This window comes from Papilio polytes, unplaced genomic scaffold, assembly GCF_000836215.1.
Source record: "Papilio polytes unplaced genomic scaffold, Ppol_1.0 DF823691.1, whole genome shotgun sequence".
NCBI classification, from domain to species: Eukaryota; Metazoa; Arthropoda; class Insecta; order Lepidoptera; family Papilionidae; genus Papilio; species Papilio polytes.
This window is the reverse complement of record NW_013525513.1, coordinates 3356474-3373276: the sequence shown is the minus strand read 5'-3', so window position 1 is coordinate 3373276 and position 16803 is coordinate 3356474. Positions and strand designations below refer to the sequence as shown.

Below are 16803 nucleotides of genomic sequence, written 5' to 3'. Positions count from 1 at the left end.
TTTATACCCTAGTCCCGTATGACCCGAGGGTCGGTGGGGCCATGGGTGGTAGTGGGCTGAACTCGTGTATTTATACGTCTAAAATACAAAACAGTACCATTTTTTTTAGTACGGTACGGTCATACCACTATCTGGAGATGGATTCGAATCCCACCATTCGACTAGTGTAATTATACATCTGAGATATACAACAGTACCACTTTTGTACGGTACGGACCTACAGCTCTCTGGTCGTGGGTTCGAATTCCACCATTCGACTAATTTTTTTTTTTATGTATGAATCTTGTGTTCCATCAAGAGTTGACTTCTATCAAGAGTGCGTGTGGAGCCGAAATCGACCAAACCGCGCCTCCGCTATTCGGCCCCTATGACCCGGGGGTCGGTGAGCCCATGGGTGGTGGTGGGCTGTAGTAGTGTATTTATGTATATTTATAGTTCGTTTTAAGTTAATTGCAAGCTATGTATGAGAATGTATAAATAATATTAAACTATAAATACACATTATCTAGTATCGTAAACTATGTTACTGATGTCATAAATACAAAAATTTGAATTAATGTTTGTAAGAGTTTTTAGTTTAAACTGCTAAACGGATTTTGATGAAATTTGGCATAGAAGTAAAGCATAGTCTAAAAGAACACATATGTTTATTACTTATTTTTAATTCCACGTAGATGGAGTCACGGGCGAAATCTAGTATTCTATAAAAGTCTAAATCATATCAATTATAATATTCAGTGTTCTTTTTCACCCTATTTCGGAAGCAGATATGAAATAAGACAAGTTACTTAAAAGGACTTACCCTTTCTGCCGCTACCGACTCGCAAGCAAAGCGGCATTAGAAGATTCATAAGCATATTCTCAGTTTTCTCGCCCGAAGGAAATATCGCAGTACCTCCGCACATCTGCTCCAATGAATAGCTATCCTAAAATGAGAAACATATCTATAAAATATTCAGAGCAAAATTCGAGAAATTTCTAAAACTATTTTTCATACTTTAGAAGTGTTTAAGGAAAAAATTATTAAAAAGAGCTTCAAAGCGTTCACTTGATTAAACGAATGAATCAGAATACAAAAAGTAACACGGTCTGTTATAGATATTAAACATTTCAAATATCTGGGCGGCTCTGGATAAAATATGAGTCGCGGCACAGAATAATATTTTAAGCCAATCGAAGTACAGGAGTGGAGGGCAGACGACCTTGAACGGCCAAGATATCTGAAAAGACGTATACTAGTGTTATCAGTGGTACTGACCCCAGTGTTGATGACCTGCAGCGCTATGAGGCGCACCACGGTGCTGCAGAAGTGCGGCGGCGGCGGCTGCGACATCAGCGCTGCCGTCGCTGAAGACAGGTTCTCACCCATACTGCTCTCGGACACTATCAACGCCTGCATGTATTACAATAATACTAAAAACTAGCTGTTGCCCACAACTTTGTTGACATAATATTTAAAAATGTTACTCAACGATAGCATAGCTTTCTAATGATGAAAAAATTTTTGAACAATCATACTATACTATCTTACTTCATACTAATATTATAAATGCGAAAGTTTAGACGGATGGATGGATGTTTGTTAGAGTTTGTAGCCTAAATGGCTGAACGGATCTGGATGAAATTTGGCATAGTTGTAGAGGATAGTCTGGAAGAACACATGGGCTACTTTCTTTTGTTTTTATTAATACCACGCGGACGGAGTCGCGGGCGGAAGATACTATAAAATTATATATACGAATATTTATATCGATGGATGGTTGGATATTTGGTGTAGACCTAGAGGATAGTCTGGAAAAACAAATAGGCACGCTTTTGTTTTTAATTCTACGCAGACGGAGTCGCGGACAATAGCTAGTAAATAAATAATACCTACTTGTACGGTATTGAGTAGAGTCTTGACTTGTTGCCAGTGCATAATGTAAGGACATCTAACCATAGTTTCGTATACTCCTTTCAACAATACAGCCGCAGAATCCCAATCTGTATTTCTCTATAAAAAAAAGTTTTTCTATATTAAAGTAAAGTCTTATTTTATTTTGAAAATCTTACTAATATTACAAATGCGAACGTTTATTTCAATGGATGGATATTTATTAGAGTTTGTAGATTAAATTGTTGAACGGATTTCGATGATAAATTGGCATATATATAGAGGATAGTCTAGAAGAACACATAGGCTACTTGTTTTTGTTTTCTTTAATTCCACGCCGACAGAGTCGCGGGCAAAAGCTAGTTATAAAACAAATTCTTCTAAGTCTTTAAGGATATGCTTAAGGGTGTGAATTCAGATATGACGACTGATAGAGATGTATGTGGGGACAAAGTCACATTGATAATAAAGTGTCGTACCCTTATGCTGGGCTTCTTAGCGATCTTGAGGAAGACCTTGTCGAGCCTGCGCAGTATGATGGTGAGCGAGGGCCGCAGGTCCATGTCGGCCCACTCGGCGGCGGGCAGCACCAGCGTCATGTAGCGCTGCAGCCCGCGGCACCCCATCGACTCCGGGTCGTAGGGAGACACCTTCAGCAGCGAGTGTGCGATCTCCGCGAGGCGCTGCCGGAAAATTTAATATAATTAAAATTGTTGATAAAAATCTAAAAATCTACACCAAAAGTTGGGCCAAATTATATGTTATTACGAAATTTAATTATCTATACTTCTATAGTGTAATAAAGCGTAAACACACACGACTTAGTTATGTAGGATTTCAGCAATCAAATTTTAATAAATATAGGGATACATTTGCGACACGCTCTAGGCTATATATATTTCCACGCTATTGAACTTGGAAGGTAAAACAATTGGAAAAAATCCTTTTGCGGGAAAGAGACAAAAACTGCAATGGTGCCAATAGCAACAAAGAAGCTTGCCATGGTTACTCATAAACGATTTTCCGCCAACGTCAAGGGTCTTCTTTGTCATTGAAGTATTTGCAATTGAAAGTTTTACGAAATACAAACAATAAAATGCAGTTTTGATAATGCCATGCGCTTAAAGCCGCAGGAGAACGCTATCATTTAAACATCGAACCATGTTTTAAGATTGGTGAGTATACAGTAAGTGCGAGTACTGACGGCGTGCGACTTGGAGTCGAGCAGCTCGAGGGGCTTGCCCTCGCTGCCGCCGCTGCCCTTGGAGCCGTTGAGGTCGAGCAGGCGCGAGCCGGCGCGCCCCACGAACTCGCCCACCAGCGACAGCAGCACGTCGCGCGGCCGCCGGTACTCCGCGCGCACCAGCTGACAAACAATACAAAATCGCACATTTGTCTAATTTACATCAACTTGTTTAGAGGGTAACGTTTACTTTAATATTTACTAGCTTTCGCCCGCGACACCGTCCGTATGGAACTAGTAAAAACAATAGTATGTAACCTATGTGTTCTCCCAGACTATCCTCTACTTTTATGGCAAATTTAATCACGATCCGTTAAGCCGTTTAGGTTTAGGTTACAAAGTCTAACGAACATCCATCCATCCACATTTTCGCATTTACAATATTAGTAAGATAAAATAAATGCAAAATGGATGGATGTTAAAGTTTACAGCCCAAACAGCTGAACGGATCGCGATGACATTTGGTGTACATGTAGAAAATTTTCTGGAAAAACACACAAGGTCCTAATTCAGTTTTCTTATAATGCAGCGTAGTCGTACGTGGTAGAAGGCTAGTTACAAAGTAATAATCAAAGTGTATTATGTAAGAAGTTCACCTCGGAGTCTTCAGTGTCGGGGGGCGGCAGACGCGCGTGCTCGCTGACGTAGCGCGAGTGCGACTCGTCGTCCAGCAGGTCGAGCGGCACAAAGGCGGGCCGCGCGCAGCCGCGCTGCGACGACCCCTTGTGCTCCGGCGACGTGCGGTACGGCCCGTTGTACGACCTTTTACATATCACATAATATCATGTACAGATGTCAAGACAAATTGTAGATTCCTTGATCCGACTCGAAGGACCATAACATACAGTGGTTAAACTTTAATCGTCGAAAACGTGTAAGTAAATAAATACTCCCGGGTGAAGTATATCCGCCAAAATTAAATTATAAACAGGAAAGATTTGTATTTTTGTACGTATGTGTTGAAATAACTCAAAACCTAGGAGGCTGATTTCAAAAAATATTTCACCATTAAGAAGCTATGTAATCATTTTTTTATTTCCACTTGGACGAAGCCGGGAGCAACAGCTATTAAAAAATATGGAGTGGAGTGAATATTAGTGTAGTGTACACTTACTTCGATAATCCCTCACAGTTATTGACAAGCGTTTTAATAGCTATTGCTAATTGTTGTATGATTTCTTTCTCAGTTTTTCCTTCTCTGTTATACGTCGGTAGTTGAATTTGTTTCACATAGCATGGAAGGATCGCCTCTAATATTATCTAAAAACAAAAATTAAAAAGTTAATTAAAAACACAACGTAAAAAACTGAGATACTCCAACATGCTAAAAAGCGATGGTTAGTTAACATAGTATTTGGGTCACTTACAAGCATTTGATATCCACGCATACTCTCAGCTGAGTAAGAAACCACCATAACGCAAAGACTAATGCAGTCCAAAACGTTGACCATTTCATCCTCGTCGCGGTAACAGAAGTCTATAGGTTTGAGAGGTTTCTCTTCTTTAATTAGCTCCGCTATGTGCAAGGGATCAGGTGACGGCGTTTCTAAACTTAGTAATAAGTTAAATAGACAACTTGATTGTACCTAAAAGTTGAATTAAACATCATTAGATTTGATTACGTACTCGATAAATGTTCATCACAAAATATGAAGCACAGAAAAACAAATGCTTTTAAAAATCTGTGCTCGAAGGGCCGATTAACTAATTTTTTTGTTTTTGACTTTTTCATGTTAAATCCATTTTCTGAAGTTTTTACAAATGTCGTGTGTGCTAGTCTATTTAATGAACAAATTAAAAATCACTTACTTTACTCGCATCGCCATAGGTAGCTTCTTCATCTGTATCCAAGATGGCCGACACGGAGCCGAACATTTGTAAAATAAATGGTTTTCTGTTCAATAAGTAAAACTGTTTGACCGCATACTCTATTGTGGTTGTGACCAGTTTGTTCGTTTGGAAGTTAGAATATATTTGTAGGAGCGTTGGCATTATTAACAAGTATCTGAAAGAAGGACAAAATTAAAAAAACAAAACGCACTTAGAATCTTTAAAAGTTTGCTAAAGTAGACCCTAAATGTAGATTTAGTGCGAAACTAAGAAAACTACTCTGATCTTTATTAAGTTTTGTTTGCAGATATGTAATAATCTAATTTTGCCACGAAACTTACCCATTAGTAGAGAAAATACTCTTAAAGTTGAAGGCGGCGTTGACGTATGTGGCGATGACGTATCGGAGTATGAGGGAGTCCTCGCTGTGCAGCATGAGCGCGCCGTTCAGCACGTTGAGGAAGAGGTGGATGTCGCGGGAGGAGGTGAAGTTGCCCGCCATCGCCTCGAACATGCGCGCGATCAGACGCACCCACCTGAGATTACATTAAGGCTATTTCACTAATAATAGAATAACGGCCGAATACTGAAAAGAATCTTTAACACTAGGTTTTTTTGACGTCGCTTACGATATGACAAACGACAATTTCAATGGAATTTGGAGTTTAAGTGTGACCTTATCATTTAAGATGCCCATATTTAAATGTTTCAGTATTCGGCCTAGATTATATCAGACAGATAAAAATATTATTTTTATAAAAAGTAAGAGAAAATTAAATATATCAAAACGATAGTATATATGTAATATCCTTACATGAATTTATGTAAGACATCGAGGCCGAGTAAGGTAGAGCCCAGTTTCCCTCGGCTGTACAAGTCGAGATCCGCCTCTAAAGCCTTGCGAGGGAATGAAGGTAGTTTCATCAGCTCGTCGTGCAGGAATACTACTCGTTGCACCACCTTGGGTAAGAGAAAGTCATATGTACTACTTTTACTAATATACTCATAGTAGTATTCCACACTTTTCTTAAGAAGAAAGGATGGGAAGGAAAAGTGGATTTGATGGTGAAGGAGACGCATGATAAGGGGAAATGTCCTTTTTATGTGCGTCTCCTCCTCCATCAAATAGGGGTAGGCAGCGGACCTGCATTGCGGATGTCTATGGACAGCGGTCGCTTTCCATTTCTGTGGATTTAAGTGGCCGCTTGCTCGTTTACCACCTTATATTATAAAAAAAGCTTTTATTGAAAATCTTAAGCTTGATAGTATAAGCTTCTCATATAAAATGTACACTACGAGACACTTAGTAACCATTAAACAAAGGTAACTAGAAGAATTATGTCGCAAGAATTACGTTAACGTGAACCACTACTACAATTCTACTTTTATGGTATTCTAGGATTTTAGATTTATTAAAAAAAATAGTAGTTTCGGTTACATTATCTTAAATCAATACTGACCATGTCGACGTTTTTCAAAATAGCCCAAGTAAGAAGCACTTTGCCGATTTCAACAAATTTTTGCAGTAATTCTTGTTGTTGTAGTTTATGGAACGCTTCCTCAGGCTCCATGTGAACCAGCCCTAACTGTGGATACTGAGAACGTTTGAAGAAATAATGGTCCCGTACGTAACTTTGTGGATTATGGATCTGACCTGAAATAAAACACAAGATTAGTAACACATAAACTATAATTTATTGCATAGGAAACATTAAACTTACGTGTTTTGAAGTCGACTAAAAAGTATTCATCGTGCAATTTATCTGGTATACTAAAGAAATCTAAAGATTCTCTCAAAATTTGACAGAACTGGGTGTCTTCTTGCACTGGGAACTGTGACGGTATGCTGCCTTCGTTGTCAGCTAGAATTTAAAGTTTACATTAGTAAATAATGTGGTTTTTATATTACATTGAACTATTTTAAATAAGGTTGTTACTTATTACTTATTTAATACTTACATGGGCCGTGTACAATAATTTTCTTAGCAGCAGGTACATTAGCTGTAAGTAATATCGATGCGTCGCATTGTTCTTTTCGTAAAATCTGTTTAAGGTCTTTGAACATTATACCATGTACACTGTGAACGACCTGTAATAGAAAAAAATGTGTCTTTATTCAAAAACTTTTAAACTTATTGATAAACATAGCAAAAAGAATTTTACAAAACGCGATATCGTTATTGAATCCGATTCAAACGCCATCTATTGATGAGAGCTTTGAAATAAATTCGAAATTGTTAACAACAATAGTTACCATCCATAGTATAGATAAGGCGGCTCCAATAAGTCTCTGTCCGTCTTCATGTGGAGTGCGTACGTAGAACATTACGTATCCGATAATATAGTTATAGAGTGCGAAGGCGGCTTGCTGCGGCAGGCGCGGGATGAACCGGATAAGATGTCGCAGCAACTTGAACATCTCATCCTGATGGTCTCGTGTTAAACGTTCTAGGACGTGACGCAGGAAAAGTGCAGAGTCCTCCACAAGACAGCCCCAGATACACTGTAGTCAAAGATGGTTCATCAAAAAGCACAAAAAGTAGTAACCGTAGTTACCGGTGAAAAAATGTCGTTCACTGTCATTTATTTTTATGTGTTTGTACGAGATGTATGAACCTGATATGCGACTTCATAGACGGAGCAGCCGTCCCGCGAGACTGCAGCGTCGTCTAGCAGCGCCACGATCTCGGCGACGGCGGAGCACAGCGCGGAGGGGAAGAGCGGCGCCGCCACCTGCGCGTGGTGCGAGCCGCGCACGCCCTCCACCACCTCCTCGTCCGCCGCCGCTGACACCGCAATATTAACATTACATACTTCTATCTCTCTTTTTATATTATACGCTGGCAAACGAGCTAGCGTCCACCTGAATCCACTAAAACGGCGAAGCGACCGCTGTCCATAGACATTTGCAACAGCGGATGCGTTGGCTACCTTTAATCGACGAAGGAAGAGACGCATATAAAGATGATATTTCCTCTTCCTATGCGTCTTCACACTCATCAAACGAAACGCGGAATTGCTCCAACTTCACGCCTGTCTTCTGTGTGGTAGTGGTATTGTATCGGGCGAGCCGACCCATTGGTGCGAAGATGTCAAAGCGATGTAAATAGCGATGTAAAGATGTAAATATTATTTAATTATGCTCACGTTCGACATGGTCGTCCGGCACGTGGTCGAGCGCGGGCTCGCGGGCGGCCTGGCGCGTGATGGGGATCGTGGTGATGAGGAAGCTCTCGCGCTCCGCCTTCTTCTTGTCGTTGCGCTGCTGCAGCGCGCGCTTCATTGCCTCCGTCTGCTGCTTCTTGCGAGTCTTTGTGGCTGTTACTAGCGAACGCTGCAAACATGAAAAAAATTATAATATAACAACTACCTTTTATTTATGATACCTACTAGCTTCCGCTCACGACTTCTTCCGCGTGGTATAAATAAAAACAAAAGAAAGTAGCCCATGTGTTCTTCCAGACTATGCTTTACGTCTATGCCAAATTTCATCGAAATCCGTTCAGCCGTTTAGGCTACAAACTCTAACCATCCATCTAATCCAATCTAATCCAATAAATTTTCGCATTTTTTTTATTAATATGATTATTTTTTTGGCAAGTTTGCACATTTACATTCCTAAAATTGGACATACAATGTAAAAATATAAAATCTTACATGTCTTTCTTGATTGAGCGTCATTTCCATATCCTTGTCTTTGACCTGCGGACTCCAGGGTGGGTCGACAACCGCCAGCGACTCGATGCCGATCTTTGGCGAGGGCAACGTGAACTCTATTCCCGGAGGAGGAACCTTGAATGTGACGGAGGCGCTCTCCTCCATACGGGGCCACACTTGGTAACGAAGCTTCCATATCACTTGGAAGCGTAGGATCGCGTTGATCCTGAAATATGAGCTGTTTACTGTACTCAACATTTTTTGTCACAAAACACATTTCTTAGTGCAGATTTGTCACACAAAATCATAGAGATTCAAATATATGGAGAAGGCACTTCGTTTGAAACATTTTTCACATATTCAATCCTCAAAACCACATGTCAATATAATTAATTAATATTTAAATGTTTATATTTTATTTTTTTAGATGTCAATACAAAGACACGAGACGGCACTAAACTTGGTAAATGAAATAGTACCTTCAGAGAAAGTACCAGCACGAAACCAGTGTAAAGTACCTGATCTTTGTACTAAGTGTAAGCAGCAGTAAAGCAGTATTACCTGACTCCAGGGTCGCAGTGCTTGAGGTCGTTGTGCATGATGTCGGTGGCGACGTGCGGCGCGCGCACCGCCACCAGGATGAAGAGCGCGGCGGCGCACCAGCAGCCGCCACGCCACCGGCGCCACCTCGCCGAACATCTCCTCGCTCAGCGTCGTCGCGCCCTTCACCAGCGTCGCCAGCGGCATGTGGTACGCCTCGCGCACCTGGCCGCCACCGTGCTCATTAGCCAAAGGTGCACCAAGCAAGGTGCCGCGTAACAACCACAGATATTCAAAAAATATAGTTGACACTTCACTTGAAACATTTTTGACATAATGTCACTAGCGCTGCATGGTGGCCGATAATCAAAATCACAAATAAAATAATTCAACCACTGACCACTGAGAAACGTCTCGGCGTGTCGGATTTGGCATTGAGATATTACAGTACTAAGAAGTTACCGGTGAAAAATGTTGTTCCCTATGTCTAGGCTAAATGTTTCTTAGATATCTTTGGTAATAACGCGCAAATACATTCACATAATCATACACGTAGTGACAAAAGTAAAAAAATAAACAAATCTCTTGTTCTATTCTGTTTTGTATAAAAGGATTAGGTGTTTATATTTCATGGATATATCATGGATATATCCATAGTCTTCAATAATAAAAACAATTTAACTAACTTGTCCCTTGAGATACTTGAGTATGTGCGGCGTGTCTGCGGGCGGGTAGGGCAGCGAGCCGGGCGCGGCGGGCGCGGGCTCGGCGCCGCCCAGCGTGTGCTCCACGCCCGCCGCGCGGTACGCCAGCCCCGCCGTCTCTATCACGGACCGATCGATCCTGATGGAACAATTCACTACATTAAAAAATGACTTGTAATAAGAAGAAATCTATAAAAACCCAAGGTAAAGAATTAAAAAAAAAATACAACTACCAAGACAACAAGATTGCTGCAAGAACTACAACTACAAGAATTAAAGAAAACAAATAAAAAAAAATCATTACATTTACAAAGATATCGTAATAAATGCTACATTGTTTAACAGTGATGAGTACATTAGAGGAAGTTCGAGAGTAGCCTCAGTGGTAGAGGTTAGGAGTAAAAGGTTGGCATGTAATGGGCATGTCATGAGGACGGATTCATCTCATGTAAGAACCAGAACGTTGGTTATCAGTGTAGGGGTACACCGGTAGAGGTAGACCTAGAAAGAGATGGATGGATTGCGTGAAAGGCGACATGATCAAAATGGAAGTGATGACAGATGATGTTTGATATGTTTATATGGAGGACAAAAACCTGTTGCGCCGAACCTCCGGGAGTACGATAAGGAGATGATGATGATGCTTCACACTAATCAGTTAACATTTCATGGGGTATAGGCTCCTATATTAGATTCCCCTGTGTAGCAAGAGCCAATGAGCCAGGAAGTAATGGTATTATAAAGCGTTGTATATTACAACTGTAATCTATTGTAAATTTATTTGAAAAAATATTCCAGAAGACATGAAATTTAAAATCTAAATTTCCATGCAAATATTAAGAATTAACTCTTTCTTTAAACTTTTAATATTGCTTCATTCTACAGCTATATTAGATTGTTCAAATTGATTAAGGTATATAAATATCACGATGCTTATAGTAGAAACCTCTCCCAAAATAGGGGATTACTACTTTGTAAGATCTGATGATGTGTTAAGTGAGTATGGAGTACTTTGTGTACGAACCGCATGCAATCTAATATCAGTGTAGAGTGTCGCTACTGCTCTGTGTACGGGAGCAAACATATTGCACAATGGTTTACGTGTAGTGTTCGAACCTATCGGTGAGGTGGTCGGAGGGCTTGCGCGCGCGCCGGCCGCGCCGCGCCCCGCCCGCGCACTCCTCGCTGCTCGCACTGCTCGTCTCCGGACCGAACTTCTCGCCGTAAATCTTAAAAAATATATATTTAGTTTAAAAGCAAATATACATTTAAATATAAATATAACTATAATAAGTTAAAAAAATTAATAGTGACTGGGGCTATCTAGGACAAACAAATAAAAAAACCGGAGATAATAATTTGATCAATAGAATATGTATCAAAAGTCAATTTAATTTATTTAATGTAATAAATGTGATTATCTGCATAAATGCTTTTTATTATTATTAGTAATATCCATAATATGCTATTTCCACTATTAAAGACCATAAGTGTCGTCATTGGAACAGGAGTTGAAAATTGTAAAATAAATATGTAAATTAATTCAAAATACTAAGGAGCCTACAATCTCTTGAAACTCACCCATAGCTATATACCTCAAAGTACCGTGTCGACAAATTAAGAAATTATTGTAATTTAAAATAAATTAGTTACCTTCTGCACAGACTTCATGAGACGAACGGTAGCTCTCATATTCCGTCGGAAGCAGTACGGGTGACAGAAGTTTTGATGGCAGCACACGTAGTTAAAGGAATTCAAAAACTTCACCATCACCTAGAACAATAAAACATGTAAAATTAAACCCTATGTTGATCCAATATAGCTCAATTTTCCTTGCGATAAATTAATCACAGAGTAATGAAAAACAGACATGTTTGCATTAGAAATAAACATTGAAACTATCCAATAAAATGCAAAGACAAAAAATGACATTTTCAGTCAGTAACAAGTGTAAGTAAATATAGTCTACAATTTCTATTGAATTCGATCGAACTTCGAAAAAATCTGTGTGAATGCCTTTTCCTTTTTACGTGAATGTGTGAGGGCAGTACCTTAAGCCAAGGGAATCCCTTGTTGTTGTCGGGGGGGTCAGTAGAGTTGCTGTCGGGGCTGTCGGGCGGCGGCTCGTGGTCGTCCGACAGCACGCCCGGGCTCTCCTCGCCGCCGCTGTCCAGCTCGTTCGCCATTATTACTGTACCTAACAATTACATCCACATAGGCCCACAATTGTTAAATAATTAAAATTTGATAATAAATAAATAAAAAAATTATTATTTCACACTAGGTTCCACTTTGCTGCAGGAGCCAATCACTTCCCTATTAGTGGATACCAATTAGTGTCAAAATAAAAAAAAAACATTGAAATCGACTAATCGTAAAATACGAGTTTACGATTAGTCGATTTCAATTAATAAAATGAGAAATTTACCTGTACCAGGGAAAACATCGGATGTATCACTTCTATCGGATAATGAAGAAACTTTACGTCTGCTTTGTATTGAATCTGATCTTCGTGTTATGACTGGAATATAATAATATAAAACAATTAATGGAAATGTCCCCTTGAGTGTCAATTATTGAAAATACTCCATTGACATTTAATTTCGTGAGCTTCGGAAAAAATACGCCCGCATGAAAAAAAAATATAGCCTATGTTTGCTATGTCTATGTACTAATTGCTAACGTTGATTTTGAATAGTGAAAGAATAAAATCGACCCAGTAGTTTTTGGGTACAATGCATACAAAAATAAAAATCTTTCCTCTTTATAATATTAGTATAGACAACAGTGTAAACCCACTTTAAAAGTTCAAAGTAACTTACAATCATCGACTTCTCTGGTATCTTTCTGTCGCAATTTAATAGATCTTCGTTTGAAGGAGCCGTACGCGGAGTGCGTCTGCTGCGTGTTGCGGCGGTGCATGGGCGCCTTGCCGCGGGACCCCAGCCGGCCCTTCTTGTCCTCCAGTGCTGTACTCGGTATCGCATCAGCTAGCTGAAATTAATCCAAACCGCTGTTGTCCAATAATTCTCTAAATATATCTATATTCAATGCTAGATATAGCGAATCTGTGAAGTCTGTCCAAAAGTGGACTAGTATAGTATAATGATGACATCACAGTTTCAAAAGTAGGTAAAGAGATTGATATTCAAAAAAGTGAAAGTTTAGATGGATGGATGGATGTTTGTTAGACTTTGTAGCCTAAACGGCTTAGATAATCTGGATGATTCGGAATAGATGTAGAAAATAGTCTGGAAGAACACATAGGCAAGTTACTTTTGTTTTTCTTTTAATTCCACGACGACGGAGTCGTGGGTAAAAGGTAGTATGTGATATATGAAATCAACTTACCATCAGAGAGCCAACGTGATTGACTATGGCCTAGTCACCCTTAATTTAGGGTAGGCTCCGAGCCCCTTAGTGGGGACGTATAGTTGATGATGATTGTGATTATTTTAAATAAAGAATGTCTATAGCATAAGCTAAAATACATGAAAACATTGAAGTAAAAATAAACGTATATTACCGTAACATTGCTCCCGCCGGACACATTTTCAGGTTCATGTAGTACAAATGATATTTTCCTTTCAGTTTCAGCGCCGGCGATTGACTGCAGGCTTTGTGCGGACGCTTGAGAATGTCCCATACTCGATAGAGCCATGCTCCAACGACGATTGGCTTCCCTGAATATTATACATCGCTTAATAAAAGCTTATCAATATATATTATTTACTATTCATCTATATTTTTAATCTAAATACATCTCTTTTAATTTTAATATTTCATCCGTATGTCTTTACATGCCAATGTAGCGAAGCTTTACTTAGTCACTATAAGTGTCTATTTCTATTTCATTACTATAAAAGGTGAGTCTAAGAAATATCAGTGTAATTTCAGTGCCTTATTTTTAATCGTTCAATCTCCTAAAAGTGCATTCAATCTACAAGCAGTTTCGGAATAGGCAATAGTATCAGTTGAAATAGTTCATTAATAAGTGTATTTAATATTATTGTTATTTAGAAATTGTATTATTATGTACAAAATTTAGTAGTATCGTGCCCTTCATTCATTTATATACCATGCACTTGCGTTCTTTATATTTATGAGATTATGGATGTACTTATTTTGTTTGTTTTCTTAAGGTCCTTTCAGAACAGTACGTGATAGGAAATAAATAAACTTCGTAATAAAACAAAAGGCAAGAGAGTAAGAGAGAAAGAAGAGAAGAAAGAGAGAACGAGTTTAAAAACTAAACTGTTAGAAGTTCGTACATGGTGACAAATTTTTGCACTGACAAAAAAACGCTTCCTACAAAACTTATAATAAACTGAAATTGTACTGTTCTGTGAACCTCTTTTTAACCGATTTATGTGTTATATTATTAGTAAATCATGTTCTTTAAGTTATTAAATTGTACTAAAGACATGCACGCTCGGTGCGGAATGCGAATGAACATGCATTACTTCGTCAGAACACATACTCGACCGGCACTAATGCCTGTTGACTGCTAAGAGCCCTGTCAAAACAAAACGCTCGTCAAATACATTATGCACTCCTTATATTATCACTTCAAATAAATATAGCTCAGTAACTCACATATTCTTACAAAACAAACGACGTTTTCGCATCCATCTTCGCAAAAAATAAAAATAATCATTTTTTTTATATTGAAAGCGAGAATTGACTACTCGGTAAATATTGGTCGTTTTTATTGTACTTACCTGTAAACCCTGTCCCAAGGGCCGCGTTCCTTTAGCGAGGAGCGGCTGGATTTCGGTAGGTTTTGGTAGGTTTCGCGTAGGAAAGCGGTTATTTCAAATAGTAATACGCAAGCTACTAATCTTAGCGCTCGAGGACATTCGGCTCCGATCGTCTTTCCAGGAAGGCGTATACTTGCTGCAAATAATAAAAATGAAAAATTCAGTAAAAATATTGCCAACTCTCTCACTCTATTTCGAATAAAGTGAGACAGCAACATATATACTTATTGTCTACCTTCATCAAGAAAATCTTCCTCTTCGTCTTGCTGTAAAAGTTCCCTCTGACCATCGGGGTCAGTCACCAAGGAGACCACAGTGTCAAGGTGCTTTTTATCTTCATTTAACATCTCTTCTAATCTATTTCCAATCGCCTGTAATATTAAATTAAGAGTAAACGGGTTTGTTTTTTTATTTAATAATGTAAGACGTTTTTACTTACTTCAGCCCATTGGTAAAATAATTTTCCAGCGAGTCTTCTTCTAAGCTGAGGACTGGCTGACACTGTAATTTTTTTTTAATTTTATAAGGATTGGGACAAAAACCATCTTTATTTACCATACTGTACAATTCCCTACATCTAATGCATATGATTAGACCTACTATAGAAAACATAGAGAAATAATTCAATATATCATCAAAACTTTAGACCTTTTATTTTTACAAATATTAAAAGTATGTTAGTTTTTTAATAGTTAATATTACTTACTTGAATTTTTGACCATATTCGACTTAAGCCAATGCGGCCACTGGCCTTTATTACAATTGTGTACTAAATGTGCGCATTCCAACAGCACCGAGGCGCGCGCCACCACCACTGTGAACGGCTGCAAAAATAACAGTTTCACGTTATATTTTTATTAAGACTTCTATACAAAGAAACAATAAAATCAAAGTTGAATACAGTTTTAATCCTACGTAAATCTTAATATAATGTTATTTTAAACATCTTATAGATTGAAAACAAACAAATGCAAACAATAAAAGTCCCTTATATTGCTAAAGATTTAGCATTAAATATTGATAAATAGCTATTGTTACAACGGCTTGATTTGATCTAATATAAAAATTGATCTCTTGTCAAAATTAACTAGTTTGTATCAAGGCCCTGTGGCGCAATGGATAACGCGTCTGACTACGGATCAGAAGATTCCAGGTTCGAATCCTGGCAGGGTCGCGAGAGCTTTTTGTTCATTTTTTTAAGTAAAATTTTAAACTACGGATAAGATGTAATGTGACCAAAAAAATATTGCACGTATTATTATTGTTTTTATAGTCGAATTCAAAAGTATAGTATTTTACGGATTCATCGGACTCTTTAAATATTTTCTGATCTAATATTATAAAGAGGAAGAGGAAAGATTTGTATATTTTTATGCAATGAAATAACTAAACTACTGGGCCAATTTCAAAAATTCTTTTACCATTAAAAAGCTACATTCTGAGTGAGTAACATAGGCTATATATTTTATTATTTTTTTATTTCACGCGGGCGAAGTCGCGAGCAACAGCTAGTTAAATATACACTAAGACAGTTAAATAAACATTAAACAACAATCAGGGTTTTAACATACCAAGTCCAGTAAAGCAGCAATAAAGAGCGCGTCAGGCGTGGCCCCAGGCTGCGTGGCGTCCAACAAGAAGTTGAGTCGAGCGAGTCCCGCGTAGAGCGGCGCGGCGCACACCAGCCGCCGCCGCTTCAGCACCACCACCTCCGACTCCCCGCCCCCGGACCCGCCCTCCAGGGACCCGCGACGAGACATGTCTGCAAACACAGGATTAATGATTGAATGAATGAATGGAAATACCAAAGAACGAATGGAAAATCAGTGCATACTCACATCCCCCAGACGATTCTTCAATGCTCCCATCTCTTTTCTTCCCCATCTTACGAAGTCCAAATCTATTTAGTCTGTCCTCGACGCGTTTTCGAGCTCTATAACATAAAAGTATGTTATTTACATGCTGGTGATTTTGACTCTTTTTTGTTGCAGTATCACTGTACTAATAAAGTAGTTAAATAGTTTGTGCTGTTTTTCCGTCAGCCAAATGACTTATTTAAATAAATGCCCTAGGACTTTTAAATTGCTGTATTCTAAGTATCATATATCTCTTAATGTTATTTTTTAGCTGTGGGCATATGATGGATGGATGGATAGATCATAGGAAGGATGAAGGTTTGTTTGGAGGTATCTCCTA

General features: G+C 38.7%; 1 protein-coding gene and 1 non-coding gene across 2 annotated transcripts in view; one reads left to right on the top strand and one right to left on the bottom strand.

The window, feature by feature from the left end:
- LOC106104062 (protein unc-80 homolog) overlaps nucleotides 1-16803 on the bottom strand; it is a 33729-nt gene that overhangs the window by 6389 nt on the left and 10537 nt on the right. Inside the window, 33 exon segments of the mRNA XM_013284000.1 lie at nucleotides 803-926; nucleotides 1259-1393; nucleotides 1877-1993; nucleotides 2353-2556; nucleotides 3078-3239; nucleotides 3713-3878; nucleotides 4231-4376; nucleotides 4484-4702; nucleotides 4926-5121; nucleotides 5288-5482; nucleotides 5761-5906; nucleotides 6407-6600; nucleotides 6668-6808; nucleotides 6906-7035; nucleotides 7201-7449; nucleotides 7563-7732; nucleotides 8094-8280; nucleotides 8604-8829; nucleotides 9165-9260; nucleotides 9262-9368; nucleotides 9830-9986; nucleotides 10964-11076; nucleotides 11501-11620; nucleotides 11899-12044; nucleotides 12276-12368; nucleotides 12670-12841; nucleotides 13374-13530; nucleotides 14569-14743; nucleotides 14843-14978; nucleotides 15047-15108; nucleotides 15314-15431; nucleotides 16179-16369; nucleotides 16446-16608. Coding sequence (XP_013139454.1) covers nucleotides 803-926; nucleotides 1259-1393; nucleotides 1877-1993; nucleotides 2353-2556; nucleotides 3078-3239; nucleotides 3713-3878; nucleotides 4231-4376; nucleotides 4484-4702; nucleotides 4926-5121; nucleotides 5288-5482; nucleotides 5761-5906; nucleotides 6407-6600; nucleotides 6668-6808; nucleotides 6906-7035; nucleotides 7201-7449; nucleotides 7563-7732; nucleotides 8094-8280; nucleotides 8604-8829; nucleotides 9165-9260; nucleotides 9262-9368; nucleotides 9830-9986; nucleotides 10964-11076; nucleotides 11501-11620; nucleotides 11899-12044; nucleotides 12276-12368; nucleotides 12670-12841; nucleotides 13374-13530; nucleotides 14569-14743; nucleotides 14843-14978; nucleotides 15047-15108; nucleotides 15314-15431; nucleotides 16179-16369; nucleotides 16446-16608 — 5113 coding nt within the window.
- On the top strand, nucleotides 15709-15781 carry Trnar-acg. The gene has a single exon. It is a non-coding gene; the product is annotated as a tRNA-Arg (tRNA).